At 37.1% G+C, this 18,233-nt stretch overlaps 1 protein-coding gene and 1 pseudogene across 4 annotated transcripts in view; one reads left to right on the top strand and one right to left on the bottom strand.

Annotated features, from left to right (window-relative positions):
• LOC110052314 (uncharacterized) overlaps positions 1-18,233 on the bottom strand; it is a 37,551-nt gene extending 19,318 nt beyond the window's left edge. The window contains exons 1-8 of one of the 4 annotated variants that reach the window (XM_089275953.1): positions 17,385-18,233; positions 8,893-9,180; positions 8,495-8,605; positions 6,510-6,617; positions 6,279-6,377; positions 5,572-5,859; positions 5,175-5,285; positions 4,060-4,194 (exon numbers count right to left, since the gene is read on the bottom strand). In XM_089275953.1, coding sequence (XP_089132079.1) covers positions 4,060-4,194; positions 5,175-5,285; positions 5,572-5,859; positions 6,279-6,377; positions 6,510-6,617; positions 8,495-8,605; positions 8,893-9,180; positions 17,385-18,105 — 1,861 coding nt within the window. In that variant the 5' untranslated portion in view covers positions 18,106-18,233. The remainder of the gene's footprint in view (positions 1-4,059; positions 4,195-5,174; positions 5,286-5,571; positions 5,860-6,278; positions 6,378-6,509; positions 6,618-8,494; positions 8,606-8,892; positions 9,181-17,384) is intronic. The other 3 variants (XM_089275951.1, XM_089275950.1, XM_089275952.1) reach the window with 3 other exon arrangements.
• On the top strand, positions 10,297-12,109 carry LOC149101321 (uncharacterized; annotated as a pseudogene).

Genomic DNA, 18,233 nt, shown 5'->3' with positions numbered 1-18,233 from the left:
TCAGTTGATCAAAATTTCTCCTTCTAAGGTGAATGAGCGCTTCCTGTTCAGGCCATGGTGCCTTGCAAACTTGACTGATATGATATAGCTGACATATATTAGGAAAAAACTAAAAATCCACTCTAGTAATACAACTGTTTCAAACTGTTGTTACCACTCGCCATGTTCAGTAGAAGATTATGCACTGTTTGTGCCACAGTGAACATCTCACATACAGACCGTGATCACCGACACATTTCATGAAAAAACCAATGCACGGGTTAGACCATGCAGAAAGGTAGTTCAAAATTAACCTAACTCAGTTAAAAAATCTATTGTCCTTCAATTAATTTCCATGGTAACCATTAGCCCGGTTTAAGTTCAATAAACTGCCGAAAATAGTGGCCACTCACGATTATTCGGTAATCGAGTTAATCGTAATTGATTAATTAGAAATAACCCGGTTAACTCTCATAGTATGGCCGAAGCCATTACATTATTCTAGACACAATGCTGCGTAAATTCATTAATTTCTTCACATCTTGCTTGCTGACTAAGTAGACTTCATCATTTTATGTTCTAAGATTAATTATTTAAATCAGGAGCCCATATTTTCTGGAAGTAAAAATGGGGGGTCCAGATGGGAGTCCAGAGAGGGGTCCAGAAGGGGGTCCAGAAGGGAGTCCAGAAGGGAGTCCAGAAGGGAGTCCAGATGGGGTCCAAAAGGGGGTCCAGTAGGGGGTCCAGTAGGTGGTCCAGATTGAGGGGTCCATGTTTTGTACCGACCCGAGACTTTCTGGGTTCTTTGCATCATCACCTCTTCCAACTTACCTTTGTAATAAAAGACTAAAGTCATCAATACATGGTGTTCAATTAGGAAAATAGCACAGATAGTGCAGGCGCTGAGCAAATAAAATGATTGTTGTATCAATGGCATGTTTGTTTTTTCGCAATCCTTGCGCATGTGCTGAATCGCATTAGCACCTTAAATGCCACCCGTGTTGAGGTTGACTAACCCAATCACCTACGCTACCAAGTACAACACTGAAAAGAAAACAAAATTTTCCCACTGTGACCAAATCAAGTTTAATGAACCTGTACTTACACCAGGAACACCAGAATAACAGTATATTGCTAAACACTTAACTATTAACATCTTCCAGCCGAAAAACTAGCTGTTAATCTGTTGAAAATTATACTGAGATCCAACTGTAAACATGTACCTGCAGACAGCGTAGTGCACGCACAAAACAAGTGCGAGAAACGCAAATGTCTTACTTACTGGGGAGGGGAAAGGAAAAAACGTAACACGCACTGTAAAAGTTTTCAAAAAAGATCTGATTTCAATAACTTTAAAAAACGCATGGTTACCTCTACATTTCACGTCATGAAATGGAAGTGGCAAGCCTATTCAATAAGTGATTAGTTTCTGGTGGTGAGCAAAAGGTATTTAGACTGCATTTTAGCTGAACCAGAGGAAGGCTGTCAGAGATGCTAAAAGCACTGTTGCAATGATTTGGTTATTAAGCGCATACCAAAAATGGTTTTTATGGTACTATTTACCATACAGTTTTAAGATCTTTACAAATGTGTTTGCTTTTTGGTATGTAAAGGCGAATTCTAAAGAAATCTGTGAAAAAATATTCTTTCCTTCCTTTTTCAGAAAACTGCTGATGTCACCATTTTTGTAAAGATTCAAGGCTAATTATCTCAATAGATTCCAATAGCCCCTGCAAAGGGCTATAGGAATCCATTGAGATAATTATCTCAGGTGGATTCCAATAGCCCTTGCAAAGATCTACTTTTCCCGCATGGTCCTAACCTGGTGCAAAAACCTTTCTTTTTAGTAGGCACCATCCTTAAATGGCTTCTCTGTTTTGAGATTTTTGCATGATTTTAATTAGAAGTCGGTCGATGGAAACAAGGCTTGGCTGTAATATAAACACTCACTTGGCCTCAAAAATTTCTTTTTTGTGACAGCATCTGGCAAATCTCTAGCATAGTTCTTTCCTCAGGCCACAAAAATAGCAAACATGTTCTAGGAATCTTCCCGCTTGGCTGACTAAAATCACATGGGACAGTAGAAGAGAGTTTGAGTGCTTCAAGTGCTGCCAAAAGTCCACAGTCAGAAAAGAGCTGGAAAATTGTTGGTTTGCCTGGTTTGTTTACTTCAAAGCTTTAGTAATGAGCTTACTGTAGGGAAAAGCTCCTTTGTTGAAGTTGATGTAAATTGCGTGCCAGCTGTTGAGCATCAAAACGTGAACATTAGTTGTGCAAGAAATTTCACAAAGACTTCTCCAAGCTAGCCTTGCTGGGTATGGTACGTATTTCCAGATAAAATTAACATGAAGTATCCATCATTTGAAACATCGCTTTTTGTTCAACACACTCATATTCCGATGGTCAAGATTCAACATTCAACACAACATTCAAGGATCTTTCAAGATTCAAGACAATTCAAGAGGACATTGAATATTCAACACAATGTCAATTAACATTCAAAACATCGTTCAAAATTAAATGAGAAATTCACAATATGAAAAGCCTTTAGCCACTCAAGACCATTCAACATGAAAGAGTGCATTTGACATGCTGAAGGACATTCGACATGTCTGCAAAGTTTAATTATATTTCTGGTTCTACATTGTACATAATTTCCACTTGTTTATTTATTTTTGATTTTGTCAGCTGTTTAATTTTTTGTTTTTATTGTTACCTTTAGGCAGCCCTTCAACAAGGGAAGTAGTTCCTGTTAAGGGTTCTCCTGTCAATACTTGTAGTCTTTATAATAAAAACATTCGAATCAACCACGATGGACTGGTCCCCAGAGGCCCTTGCAGTCCTTCTTACCCTACCAAGGGAATGGGAACCAGCAGCTTACAGGCAACTGTATTCCCACAAATGTGGGGTTACATGGAAAACATGGGACCGGGGTCCCAGGGTCCCAGGGTATGGGATCCTAGGATAAATATCAAACATTAGGACATATTGAACAGTATTTTGTCTCTACAAGTGAAAAAATGAAGTCAAGTGTACTCAGTCTGCACGGTCTGCATGGTCTGCGTTTTGGGGTGACCGGGATTTCGGTGCCTTTTGGCACTGGCGCTACTCAGTGCTGCCACTCCATTCGTAAATCAGTTTGCGATGCGAGCAATCCATTCATATAAAATCAATGTGCAGTGCATATACACAAGAGTGGAGGTTATTGGTGCTGAAATTAATGCAAGCAACTATACTGGGCCGACTTCCGTTTTATTTGAAACAACAGCCGAATTTATCTTGGAACTGCCATTTCAGTGCTACTGTATTTTCTCAATTAATAACCCTTTTTAAAAAACCCCTTAGGTTTTGTTTCAAAATTGGCCCGGTTGGCCCAGGCATATTTTATTCTTACATTCCTACATTTTAGCCAAGGCTAAGAGGAAAGGCAGCTCTGGAGACGACAATATGGCTTTGTATATCCAACGAAAGTTACAACCAGGATATCTTTTTGTCGTCAAACAAAAAACAAGAGAAGCCTATAACCAGTGTAACTTAAGTGGCACTTTATGACATTTTGGTGGCCCACTGACGATCACATTAAAAGGGGTTTATTCACTCTAGTCCTGACTTTCGTTTCATTTTATTTACATTTAGAAAACAGTCCTAAGAAAATACACATGCTGATTGGTTAAAAATCGTGTTCCTATAACTCGATGGAAACACAGAACTAGCATGAGCTGTTGAGGTAATGATGGTGTGAGCAAAGAGAATTTACATTTTGATGATCAAAGTAAACGAGTTGTTTTTCTTTTTTTGTCGTGGTCTTTTCTAGAAGAAATAGAAAACATGTTGTCCGTGTTTCTATCGAATCATAGAAACACTTGTGAAAGGTTGGGAGAGCTCAAAAAAGCTGTGGAAACACTCGCCTGCGGCTTGTGTTCCCACAGCATTTCTCATTCTGCCAAAATTCTACTCGTGTTTCTAAAACTCGATAGAAACATGGTACAATGTGTTTTCTATTTCTTAAGTAATGTTATATTATTCTATGTAAATACTGTCTAGGCAAGCCATAAGTGAGTTAACTAAAACCTAGTGTACCTCTGTCAGAATTAACTTCTGAAGTCTGCCGGCTGACAGGACTGCAAGAATCTTCTTCAAATTCACTTAGACTAAAATTACTACTAGTTGCTGGCCCATAACTTGGAAGACATCTCTGGCTTGGTCTCCGACTTGCTGCGACATAAAATTTAAATCTTTATATTCACGTACTGCCAAATGCTTTTATTACTTTAATCAAGTTTGTGAATATACTTCAAAGACAAGTCTATCTTAGCTTTTTAGATTTGAAGATGTTGTGCTCTCCAAACTCTCAAGTGATGAGATCAAGATTTCTATTTAAACAATAGAGTGTTTCTGTCGAGGAACTATCAGCTGACAGTTGCCCCACAGAAATTTGATGTTCTTAAAACAAATATTTGCCCGAGAAGCGATGCTTCGAGGGCAAATATGCTAGTTTTAAGAACATCAAATTTCCAAGGGGCAACTATAACAGCGATAGTTCCGAGACATAAACACTCTATTGTCTTTATTGTTCACCACTAAATTTTCTTCTGTGTGCCAGTTCAAAAATCATATCGAATTATTTTCAACTTTGTTAGATGAAAGCCGTGGAAGCCAAATGTAAAATTTAAAAAGGAAAATAAACAAAACCCACTTAATACAATTTCATTTGTTTATTGTTTTTATAAGCTTGCTTGTTTACAGAAAATTTTTCACGGACGAATACTATCCATCCAGGTGTTTTCCTGGGATAGGCACTATGGACTGAAAGTGTCTCTCCATGGATGAACACTATCACGTCAAGTGATCAATTTAAACCAATAAGAATTGGAGAAAATTTAGCGGTGAACTATAAGAGGTGATAGATGATGAGGCACAAAGCTGAATCAACTATCACCTCAAAGAAATCAAGAGCGAATAATCTGATGACTGTTGTCATAGAATTCTAACTTAAATTTCCGTCAAATAACCATTTCCCATTCTTTCTTTACATTGCACTGAACGTACACGTACCACTTTACAAAAATTGTCCAGACTGAATTGTGGTTTGTAATTTGCTGTTGTGTATGCAAGCTCTGGTACGTTTGTGTTGTTTTGAAAGTCACGAAACAGTGAAATCAATTTTCTTAATTCTTTTAGTTTTTCACTCAAACCTTGTTCTGCCAGATCTCTAGGTTGTTTTCCTCTCTGACTGGTTGCTGAGGCTGTTGCTTTATCAGCTAAAACAGTCAGATCTGAATCCAGTTGCCTATCCCCTCCAATTGCTGTGAAAAGTAAGACATTCAACAATACGATTATAATAACCCTTTAGTACCCGTAGAAGTTATATTATTTACACGTTTAACATGGCTCAGGGGGTTTAAAATGTTGCATTTTAGTATAGCCTCTGCAGGTACATGTAATTACAATGACAGTGTTCAGCTATAGTCTTGACTTACATTGTATTTTGTTTAATGTTACTAATAATTTTTTCAATATATTTTCTACCACTTGATCATGAGAAAAACATACACTCAGTTACATTAAGTGTATTTCTGAAGCTGGGTGTACCTCTGTCAAAACTAGCTTCTGAGGTTTGTAGACTGACAAACTCCTCTTCAACTTCACCTCCACTGCAAGTTGCTGCTGCCAGAGGAGTCCTTGCCTCTGGCAGATGATTTTGCAGACCTCCTTGTCTCCTCTGTCGCAACTCACTGGCAGAACTTTGTACTTCACAATCAGTCTGCTGATCCCTCCTATCAGTTGAGCCATTAGTGACTCTCTTGTTTGGTTGCTTTCTACTACCTCTAAACTGTGACACTGATGACCATGCATTTTCAAATCTCACAGGAGTTGCTCCTGTCAAAATAGTCATAAAACAACCCCCAAAAAATGATTATTAGTGAGGGATTTTAGAATGTTTGTGGCCAACTGTGTACTGCAGGATAGGTATTACAGGGTTTTGACATAAGGGGCCAGGCACTGGGCAAATTGACAAGCTGTATATGAAGAGAACTTTGTACCCAGAGGCTGCTTCATCAATATTTTAATAACTGCAGATGCGGTCTCCTGCTATTTTCAAGTGTGTTAATTAAACAGTCCTTAAAAATAATTAACAGCTTTTTTTAAAATTAACTAAACCATACTTTTGTTTGTTTAAGTTAGTATGTGTTATTTCTCATGTATCTTCAAGTCAAAAAGTAAACGGCCCAATGATAAGCATGCATAACAGACATCCTTTCACCTTGGTTGTAATTCAATCAATTATTTATAATTACCTTGAAATGAAGTTGGCCCATCACTCAAATCTTGTGAATCCAACAAATCCCTGTGTTCTTTCCCCCTCTGATCATGAGCGATTCCTGAAGCTGAATTATCTGATAAAACAGTCAGACTTCAGTTAACTAGCTTATATCTAATCTGTCTTCTTGCATAACTGTATATCTTTCTCTTCATCAGTAGTTAAATCAGTTATTTACATTGAAATGAACTTTGATCATCACTCAAACCTTGTCCTGCCAGATCTCTAGGTTGTTTCCCTCTCTGACTGATTGCTGAGGTTTTTGTTCCACAAAAAACAGTCAGACCTAAATCCAGTTGCCTGTCCCCTCCAATTGCTGTGAAAAGTAAGACATCAACAATAGTAGAATTATTATAACCTTTTAGTACCTGTATAAGTTATAGCGAAGATCCGGAGGCCCAAAGGGCAGCCAAGCGGAGCCCCATACCCATATCGGAAAGAAAAGAAAACCCGTGAATAATTGATTTTCTAATATGGTTATCATGGCTAACAGCATTACTCATGGGCATGTGCGCACGATGACAATGGCAGAATCCTGCAAGATGGTGGCCATAATCCATGCAGCCTTGGTTTACAATGTACTTCTTTGATATTGGACATCCATGTTATGGTCAATTGACACCTGTTTAGAGCTCATCAAAATCATGTGTTGTTTTTTAAGGTTAACCACTGACCAAGTCCTGGTTTTTGGATTGGATTGCAGGCTCATGTCAGGTTAACTTATTGTAATCAGGGTGGGATTGTTTGTAAGCCAGCCAACCCAGGATTAAATGTTAAACGAAGTATAATTTTCTTTTGTATTCCAATGTTTTGCACTGATTTTGCTTTGTGTTGTCTGAGTTTAGTCAAACTCAAAACAGAAGGACAAACAATAAAACCAGAAAACCTCACTGCAAAGTTACAAAACTCAAGTCAAAATTATCCCTTATCCTGGGTTAGCTTAATTGGGCTTTGAACAACCTGCCCAAGGAGCTCCGCTTTTACGTTTGGCAAAATCTAAATATTATTTTTACATGTCTAAGATGGCTCAGGGGGCCAAAAAGCAAAATCCACCGATCAGAGAGGCTTTTGTGCTGGTGCAGTATTGAACTAAATTCTTGCACAGAAATTCCCACCAAGAAGTTCCACATTTTCGTGGCCAAAACGCAAATCCCGCTGAGGGTTCGTTTAACCTGATCTTGAGATAAACTACTTCAAGGTTGACCCTGGAAGCAAGTACTGCTCTAAAACTATTGTGAGCCATATCTAGTTAAAGTTTTGATATTTATTACGACCCAATCTCAAAAGTTTGGTATGTTGAAATGAGCTGTGAAGACGAAATCCCAGCTAAACTACAATCAGGCAACCACAGACTTAGAATCGAAACTGGACAACACTGCATCCCTAAATTACCTGAATCTCTTAGGATTTGTCAATACTGCCACTCTAACCAAATTGAGGACAAAAACCATTTGTTATTTCTTTGTGATCGTTATAAAACTATTAGGCAACAAATGACAAGTGACATTGTACTAAAATACCCATCATTCGATCTTTTGAACAATACTGATAAAACTCTCTTCCTATTTAATAATGTCGATTCATTTATTTGTAAGAAACTAGGTTATTTTGTATATGAGGCATTGCATATACGAGAAACTTGTAATCCTATTTAATTTAATGTGATTAGTGGTATTGTTATCTTTATATAATTTCTTTCTTCTATATATTTTATATATTGTTATCTTAGGTAATACCATCCATATACATGGCAATACCAATAAATTCTTGTTGTTGTTGTGTTTATCTATAAACATGCCGTTCATGTATAGACGAACTGGAGCTTTTAATGGTGACGACTTAAGCCACATGCTCTTAAACGTGCTTTATAGTTTATAGAAGAAAGATAAGATATTTGTTGACTTTCGTGTGTGTAGCTTCTTTGTCTTGAAATTTCTGCATTATTTTAATCAGAAGTCCATAGATAGGATTACCTCTCCCAGTCCTTATTTTACAAGGGTAAACATTCAGGACCATGTAAAATCTATTTACATTGTACTGAACGTACAGGTACCACTTAACAAAAATTGTCTAGACTGAATTATGGTTTGTAATTTGCTGTTGTGTATGCAAGCTCTGGTACGTTTATGTTGTTTTGAAAGTCACGAAACAGTGAAATCAATTTTCTTAATTCTTTTAGTTTTTCACTCAAACCTTGTTCTGCCAGATCTCTAGGTTGTTTTCCTCTATGACTGGTTGCTGAGGCTGTTGCTTTATCAGCTAAAACAGTCAGATCTGAATCCAGTTGCCTATCCCCTCCAATTGCTGTGAAAAGTAAGACATTCAACAATACGATTATAATAACCCTTTGGTACCTGTATAAGTTATATTATTTACATGTTTAGGATGGCTCAGGGGGTTTAAAATGTTGTATTTTAGTATAGCCTCTGCAGGTACATGTAATTACAATGACAATGTTCAGCTATAGTCTTGACTTACATTGTATTTTGTTTCATGTTATTAATAATTCTTTTTAAGATATTTTCTACCACCTGATCATGAGAAAAACATACACTCAGTTATTCTAAGTGTATTTCTGAAGCTGGGTGTACCTCTGTCAAAACTAGCTTCTGAAGTTTGTGGACCGACAAACTCCTCTTCAACTTCACCTCCACTGCAAGTTGCTGCTGCCAGAGGAGTCCTTGCCTCTGGCAGATGATTTTGCAGACCTCCCTGTCTCCTGTGTCGCAACTCACTGGCAGAACTTTGTACCTCACAGTCAGTCTGCTGATCCCTCCTATCAGCCGACCCATTAGTGACTCTCTTGTCTGGTTGTCTTATACTACCTCTAAACTGTGACGGTGATGACCACTCATTTCCACATCTGACAGGAGTTGCTCCTGTCAAAATATTGTCATAAAACAACACCCAAAAAATAATTATTAGTGTGGGATTTTAGAATGTGGCCAACTGTGTACTGCAGGATAGATATTACAGGGATTTGACATAAGGGGCCAGGTACTGGGCAAATTGACAAGCTATATATGAAGAGAACTTTGTACCCAAGGGCTGCTTCATCAATATTTTAATAACTGCAGATGCCCTCTCATGCTATTTTCAAGTGTCTTAATTAAACAGTCATTAAAAATAATTAAAAGCTTTTGTTTAAAATTAACTAAACCATACTTTTGGTTTGTTATAGTTAGTATGTGTTATTTCTCATGAATCTTCAAGTCGCAAAGTAAACGGCCCAATCATAGTTTGCAAAAACAAAATATGTTCTGCATGAAAGCCAATACTATGAGAAAAGATGGCAAAGCTTGACATCCAGTATCATTTCTCCACACATTCTTTAAAAATCTTCCACTCTTATTTCTGCAAGCCTTAACTATTCACTAATAGCATAATAAATTACAACATAATATTAAAAAAAAAACCACACATAATAAATTATAATGCATAATTTATATTTTTAATACGTAAAAACCATTCTACTTCAACAAATAAAATCAGGTTAACAAGAATCCCAGAGGACTAAGAACTAAAAATTTAATTTGATTAATAACTTAAAAACAAAGTCCTACAGATGACTAACACGCCAGTTATGCATGCATAACAGACATCTTTCACCTTGGTTGTAATTCAATCAGTTATTTATAATTACCTTATAATTAATTATCTCTAGCTTAGAAGTTTTTGAAGCACGACTACGAACTGCAGCTTTCTTCATTGAAAGCAATCCCAATGGCAACTTGGCAGTCCCTAGCCACTTACCTCGGGTTCCAAAGGATAGGAAATGGAAACCTCCAATGTCAAGGTACCCAGAACTTGAACTATTTTTAGCTAATGTACAGTGTGATCTTATTAATCCTGAGAACATTAGACAAGCTAGAGATAACCTTTCTAAAAAAGAACGGGTGGCGCTTTAAGAACTTAAAAATTCTAATGTAGTGATTTGTATACAAGACAAAGGCTCTCGATTTGTATTAATTGATGAGAAAGAGTACGAGGAAAAAATGTTTGGTCAGCTCAACAACCAGTTACATTATAAATCTTTGCAATCGGATCCTACCTCTAAGCATTTGGCATTAGTAGAGAGTTGGTGTTCTAAATGGCTAGGAAAGGGTGAGATTTGTCCTGAAGTAGCTAAGTGGGTTTTAAATAAAGAAGCGAGACCAGGAGTTGTCTTTGGAAATATCAAAACGCACAAAACGGGCAACCCACTCAAACTTATTACATCCTGTTGTGGCACGGAAAATTGAAAACTTATCGGCCTTTACAGAATTCTATTTACAACCACTTGCCCAAAAATTACCGTCGTTTATTAAGGACACCAGCGATCTGCTTAACAAAATAGAAGATCTAAATACAAGCGGCCCCTTTCCAACTGGCACCTTACTGGTCTCGTGGGACGTAGTTTCAAGGTTTCCTAACATCGATAACAAACTCGGCCTCACTGCAGTAAGGAAGGCTTTGAATGCTAGAGAAAACAAATTTCCATCCACGACTTACATTTTAGAAGCCGTAAAAATTTGTTTGAAAAGTAACCATTCTGTTTTTAAGGAAAATTTCTTTCTTCAAATCCATGGCACAGCTATGGATCCAAAGAATGCTTGCAGTTATGCCGATCTAGCCATGGGCAAAATTGATCTCAAAGCTAAGTTTTCTGGTCCAATAAAGCCGTCCTTATAGTGGCGATATTGAGATGATGTCTTTGATCTTTGGCAGCAAGGCCTTCCTGCCCTACATCAATTTACAGATTACATTAATTCTCTGTACCCTACTATTAAATTTGAGTTAGTTTTTTCTGAACATGAGCTTCACGTACTGGATCTTACTTTATATCTTATCGATGGGTTTATTAAGACAGACGTCTATTCCAAACCTACAGACAGTCACTTATGTCTTCCACCTTCTAGCTGCCATCCTAAGCATGTTTTCAAGGCTGTTCCTCTTGGAGTCGCCACAAGATTAAAAAGAAATTGCTCAGAGGAAATTTTTCTCGCTGAGAGAACAGCTGAGTACAAAGGGTACCTTGTTAACCAGGGTTATCCCTCTAAATTAGTTTCTGATCAATTCTCCAAAGCCTCTGCCATTCCTAGAAATGACTTACATAAGACTCGTGGAAAGGAAACGAAGAAATTATTTCCATTTGTGATTACATTTAATCCAAATTTACCCGATGTGGGCAACATAATCAGAAAGCATTTGTTCATTCTACAATCCAACCCCAAATTAAAAGAACGTTTCCCTCTAAGTTCTATCATACCATCTTTTCATCGATCAAAAAATCTCAAAGAATTATTGGCACCATCTCGTTTCAAAACTGTTGAAGAGGGACAAATAATTCATCAAAACAATGGTTGCTTCAAATGTGATAGGAATAGATGCGATCTATGTCGAAATTTCTTTGTTGAATCCAAATCATTTCTTAGTTTTCAGAGAGGCAAAAAATACACCATTCATTCCAGGCTTTCTTGTGATTCAAAAAGTGTAATTTATTTGGCTTCTTGCAAGAAATGCCACTTGCAATACGTTGGATCTACCACTACCGATTTTAGAATTAGGTTTCACAATCATAAGTCTGCTATGCTCACAAACAAAACAACTTGTGAAGTGGCAATACATTTTAACAAAATCCCACACACTCTAGATGACTTTTCGTTCCAATGTATTGATCAGGTACAGTCCCTAAACAACTCTGAGGAGATCGATAGGCTTCTAATTACAAAAGAGGCTTATTGGAGTGCTCAGCTGTTCTCTTTGGCACCCCATGGCTTAAATAAAAGAAAGGAATTTCATTTGAAAAATATAATTTGTTATAATTAATTAAATCCTCTCCCATATTGTACGTTATTGATTGATCGTTGAAAGGCCCTTTTCTTGGATTTTGTCAGCCTTTTAGGTGTTGATTAGACTCAAAGGCCCTGTCAAGGGATCTTATTATGATAAATATTATTTAAGGGCCCCTCCAGGGATTTTGCTGCTAATTTACCCTTTCAGGCTCCAAAGGCCTCGTTTTGGGATTTTGTTACAGCTGATGTTTTCAGTTATATGTACGGGAGTGTTTTACTTTTTCCAATGCTTGCCGCATTGCCTCTTCAGTTATTTTATTTGTTTTAGCCAGTTTGGTCTTTTAGTTTTTAGCTTTTATCTCTCATACTCTGCCGATTATTTTCATAGTAGTTTGTTTTTGATTTATTCAATATTTTTTCGTTTTGTTGATTTTGTTTTTTGTCCTTTGTTAATTTTACACCACTTTCTGCTCTTTCACGTGATTTTGTACTTTTATTAGTTGTCACTTGTAATTACGTAATCACTAGCACCTTAATCTTATTTAAAGCTTGTTTTTATTCAAAAGTTGTAATAACTGAAGGTCTCTGACCAAAACGTTTTTATTAAATTTTTTAATCTTTTTTACATCAGAAGCTGTCCGTCCTCACAATCTTTTCACTTTCTACTATATACATGTATATATATATATAGAACAGTCAAGAGTTGGTCTCTTCACCACATCGTACACTAAACTATATATATATATATATATATATATATATATATATATATATATATATATATATATATATATATATATATATATATATATATATATTTATTTATTTTAAAGTGAGAGCATAGAACACACTCTCATAATCTCTGATTACTACTAGTGTCTAACCTAGACCGTTACAAACATAGGCACCCAAGGCGTGCAAGAGTTTTTTTTTTGTGTGTGAAGTCTCGGAGATAGGAGCATTCATGGAGTTGTTTACAGTTGTAATGATTTGGTTAATTCAACAAGTTATTTTGGTTGCAGTGTACAGCAAGAAAGAAACTGGGAATTTATGATGTACATACGATGTTACATCAGTAATGGTAAGATAGCTAAATAGTAAGCCATAAGATGTTTGACTGAACAAACTACAGTAATCTGACACGTCTCCAGATTAATGTAGATACCATCTTATTTTTTTTCTTTGATTCATTCTTTGGTAAAACCCACACTGTGATTGGTGTGACACATGCACATGCATGCATAACTCCCTCAGTCACTGATCACATAGCCCTTCCAACCCCAAGAGGAATTTTTGCTCAAAAATACTCAAGTTAAGAGACATTTTCGCATTTTATACGAGTCGTAAGTTTACCCTTTTTACACAACACAACACAACAACACTACTTCACCAAAAATTTAAAGAAAGAGAAAAAAACCTCTCTGACACACTGAAAGTCTGATTTAATTAAATTTCACTTTAACTTGGTGCCACGCAGTCTTCAAAGAACATTTGAGCAGTTTTCATACTTTTTACCTTTAAAAATATCGGACTGAAAAGAATGTCATAAAATGCCCATCTAATAAAAATAAACTGCTACCGCAGAGACGTAAAAACCGTCCAGAAATGAAAGCTTTTTTTGTTTAATATCCTGGGAACAACAGCTGATAACTTGTCAGCTCTAATTGAATTTACTCCCATATAAAAAACAAAAGTGTTAAGTTACCATTTGTAACTAAAGATAGCAAACATCTCGTGGGAACAAGTGGTGACAATTCTTCAGCTCTAATTGAATTTACTCCCTTGTGAAAAACAAGAGTGTCAAATCACCCTTTGTAACTAAAAAATAAAAATATCTCGTTATATTTGCATGCAACAAGAACAAAACAACCGTCAGCTGCACTTACTATTGTAAATGTTAGAACTGTTTCAAATCTAAATAATCTCGTCTCCTCGAAAACATGTCCTAAGAACTAGAAGCGACAATTCGTGAACTCTAATTAAATTTAATCCTTGTGAAAAACAAAAGTATCAAGTTACCTTTGTCGCTAAAAATAAAAATATCTCATTGCATTTTCATATTAAGAACTCACAAACTGTTTCAAACCTCAAGGCTCATCTCATTGGTAACCAAAATCCCCAGCCTAACCCACAGAAAATGTCGAAGTAAACCCAATATAATTTTTATGAATACTTCCTCCTCGTTTATAGAAGAATAAATATGGCTGTTCTAAATTGTGTCGGGATCAAATCTTCTCACATACCATTTACCTTTGCAACAAGAAATTTGATTGGCTGTTTATAGTTGTTCCAATCTGATTGGCGTGACATACATACATCTCTCACTCACTCACTCACTCATCCATTGACCCGTCCATAACATACCCGACGCGCTGACTAAGAGGTATTTTTTTTACCAAAAAAATAACTCAAAAACAAGTGTTAAGTTACCATTTGTAACTAAAAATAGCAATATCTTGTTTTGTTTGTTCAAACATTTCATGGGAACAAGTGGTGATGATTCGTCAGCTCTAATTGAATTTACTCCCTTGTGAAAAACAAAAGTGTCACGTTACCACTTGTAACTAAAAATAGCAAACATCTCATGGGAACAAGTGGTGACGATTTGTCAGCTCTAATTGAGTTTACTCCTTGTGAAAAACAAAAGTATCAAGTTACCCTTTGTAACTAAAAATAAAAATATCTTGTGCCATTTGCATACTACTAACTCATGAACTGCTTCAAAACTCAAGACTCATCTCGTTCATAACTAGCCACCATTACACTGAATGTTGTGCACTCTAAAACAACCAAATGTATGTATCTAACTGTCACACTCCGCTCCAAACCGGACTAAAAATCACAAACCGGCAACATACATGTCAATCTTTATTTTTCAATTACCAAAGTAATTCTAATCAACAATGATTTAGATAAACATATACAGGCAAAAACTAACGATAGACAAATCCGACGTTTCAGCAACATCTTGGCACCATTGTCAAGGGAAACTAATTAAATATGCAATTTCAAGAGTAACTAAGAGTTCAGAGTTACTAATTTGCATAAGTTAGACAAAGACCTTAGCGCAAACTGAGTCTGATTGTACATTTAAACACGGTCGTAATTGTTTAATGAGTAACATCTCATTAATGAGACAATCAAACTTGTTGTGGCATTTTTTCAACATGCTAAAACAATTGCGAAGGTCATCCGGAATCCTGCCTGCGTGTATATTATCATAGTGATTGCATACTGACGAGGTCTTGCTTCTATGTCCGTCAACGTGTACGAGCAGATGGCCAGGGGTGTAACCGACATAACCAGCATCGCACAGGTCACACTTGAAGTTATACACAACACATTGTTGATCAATGAGCTGAGGCTTAAGTTCGCTTGTCGGGAACTCCTAGGCAATCTTGTGGCTCATAAACACTGGTTGAACACTAGTCTGCAGCTTCACACTGAGATCTTTTAACTGTGTCTTCACGATATTAGCAGACTCCTGGTCTTTAAAGGGTATGACAACCCGAGTAGTGTTTTCTGTCATAGATCTGGACCATAATGAGGGCTGGTCAGCGACCTTTAAATTTAGGAAGGTTTGAACAGTGGAGTCAACAAGGTGCTTGGGATATTTCAGTTTAGAGAAAACAGACTTCAGTCATTCGCACTCCTCAGTGAAGTAGGACCATGACGAAGACAGGTGATGTGCACGATCGAGCATAGTTGTCAATAGGCCACGCTTGTACCTATTATCAACATGACTGTCAGCTGTGCTTCCCTTTCTCGGTACTCAACTCCTAAACAGAGCGCCCCGTATTGAAACTAAAGTGTTCGTGAAGCCAACAAACAGTGGCCTGCTCCTCCATTACCACAGTCATGTCGATAATAGGTGCAGGCGCAGCATATTGACAACTATGCTCGATCGCGCACATTGCCTCATGTCAGTTACACCCATCACATCGTGTCAGTTACACCCGTGGCCATCTGTTCGTACGCGTTGATGGATATAGAAGCAAGACCTCGTCAGTATGCAATCACTATGATAATAGACACACAGGCAGGATTCCGGAAGACCTTCGCAATTGTTTTAGCGTGTTGAAAAAATGCCACAACAAGTTTGATTGTCTCATTAATGAGATGTTACTCATTAAACAATTACGACCGTGTTTAAATGTACAATCAGACTCAGTTCGCGCTAAGGTCTTTGTCTAACTTATGCAAATTAGTAACTCTGAACTCTTAGTTACTCTTGAAATCGCATATTTAATTAGTTTCCCTTGACAATGGCGCCAAGATGTCGCCAAAATGTCGGATTTGTCTATCGTTAGTTTTTGCCTGTATATAATTACCAAAGTCCTTATGTTTAATACAATAAAATGCCCAAGACTTCATATACCTCACTAGAGTTATCATGAACGAAAACAATTTCCTTTTTCTCCTACTGCAATTCGTGCTGGTTATTAATGTCAAAAAGCGAAAACCCTGATAACATTGAAGAGAAAAGATTTAGTTTCATTTCAAACGTATCTTCTCATTCCAGTGGTAAACAAGAACCATTATAATTGTAAAATCGTCACAGAATAATATCTTTTTGCTCTGTTGACCAAATTAATTGTAGTCTCTGCTTTTCACAGTGAAACTTGTCAATGGATGCTGACATTGACTACACGCCCAGAACACTTACTACGAACTCTGCAGCAATATTTAGGTTTCAATACAACATGCAAACGATTTGAACCTGGTCGCAACCTCATCAAATTCCCAGTAGTGCATTATCCGCTCCCCTAAAATACAATTGTTCTTATCATTCAAATCTTAAACCTAGTAGTAGAGCAGCTAAGACTCATTTAATTGAAAACTTTATCTAATGGGACAAGTTCACCCTTCATTGAATGCTCATAGTTATATGCCAAACACTATTTTTCTTTGACTAATTATCCAATTGCAAATGTTTATCAAACCCGCCCACAAAATCCTCGCCTCAGAAGATGTTGAAATAAGCCCAATACATAAATAATTCCTCCTCTTTTATAGAAGAATAAATATTGCCGTTCTGAACTGTATCAGGATCAAATCTCCTCATATACTATTTACCTTCACAACAAGAAATTTGATTGGCTGTTTATAGTAGATCCAATCTGATTGGTGTGACATACATACATCTCTCACTCACTCCCTCACTCACTCAACCATTGACCAGTAACATACCCGACGAGCCGACTAAGAGGTTTTTTTTTTTTTTTACAGAAAAATAACTCAAAAATGTATAAAAAAAACAAGTTAAGGTAATACCAAATTGTACCTCGAATAAAGACAAATAAACCTACCTGAGGTTGTCAATGCATGTGAAAAGAAAATGGGCGAAACTTTATTTCTGGAGGTAAGGGCACCAACGGCAACTGCCGCGCCATCGACCTCTGTAGTAATTGGAGCTCCGAGGAGCTTTCGAGAAGAATCTTGCCGAAATGCACGAAGAGAATGGTGTCCGTTTTCGCTCTCCAACAGTTTGTAAGGTTTTACAACATGTTGCATTCCGAATTCCTCTACAACATGGCAATATAATTCACATCCCTGATGCTGAATTCCTTTTGTAAATGGCCGATGATTCACAAGACCGGACCTTGATCTTCGATATTTGCTTAATTTACCAGGGTCCAGAGGAATGATAACTAAACCGGAGGTACGAAGAATTTTGTCCGCCGCGTTCACAACACTTGCCAATTCAAGTGGTTTTTTGTCGGTTGAATCTAATCTTTTAAAGGACAGCAAGTAGCCTTCTAATTTATCAGAGGGAATAACCACTTCACTTGTAACGAAATGATTTTTCCTCTCAAAATTGGGAAACAAGTCCTTGACAAGGAATCCTGTTCCTTCAATTGAAGCTCCTTGACGTCCACCGAGCTGTTTGCGGATGGCACAAACTCCAAGCTTGCATTTCTCCTTTTCTTTTTCTTGTTTCGTAACTTGCCATCTAGTTGACACCCCGTTAAACACCTTTTGTGCGGGTCGAAGTTCTGTTTGCATGGGACATGCTTCCTCTCCATCCATCTCACCAGTGAAGACTTGATCAATGATTGTTATATTATTGTAAGTTCACATTACGTTCCACTTCACACGGCCGCGATTTGCTTCCACAGCGGCAACCGCCAACAGGCTCATCTCCCATAGCAACGTCC

The sequence above is a fragment of the Orbicella faveolata genome, unplaced genomic scaffold (genome assembly GCF_042242905.1).
Source record: "Orbicella faveolata isolate gen_17 unplaced genomic scaffold, um_ofav_v1 contig_4, whole genome shotgun sequence".
NCBI lineage: Eukaryota > Metazoa > Cnidaria > Anthozoa > Scleractinia > Merulinidae > Orbicella > Orbicella faveolata.
This window is presented reverse-complemented; position numbering and strand designations above follow the sequence as displayed.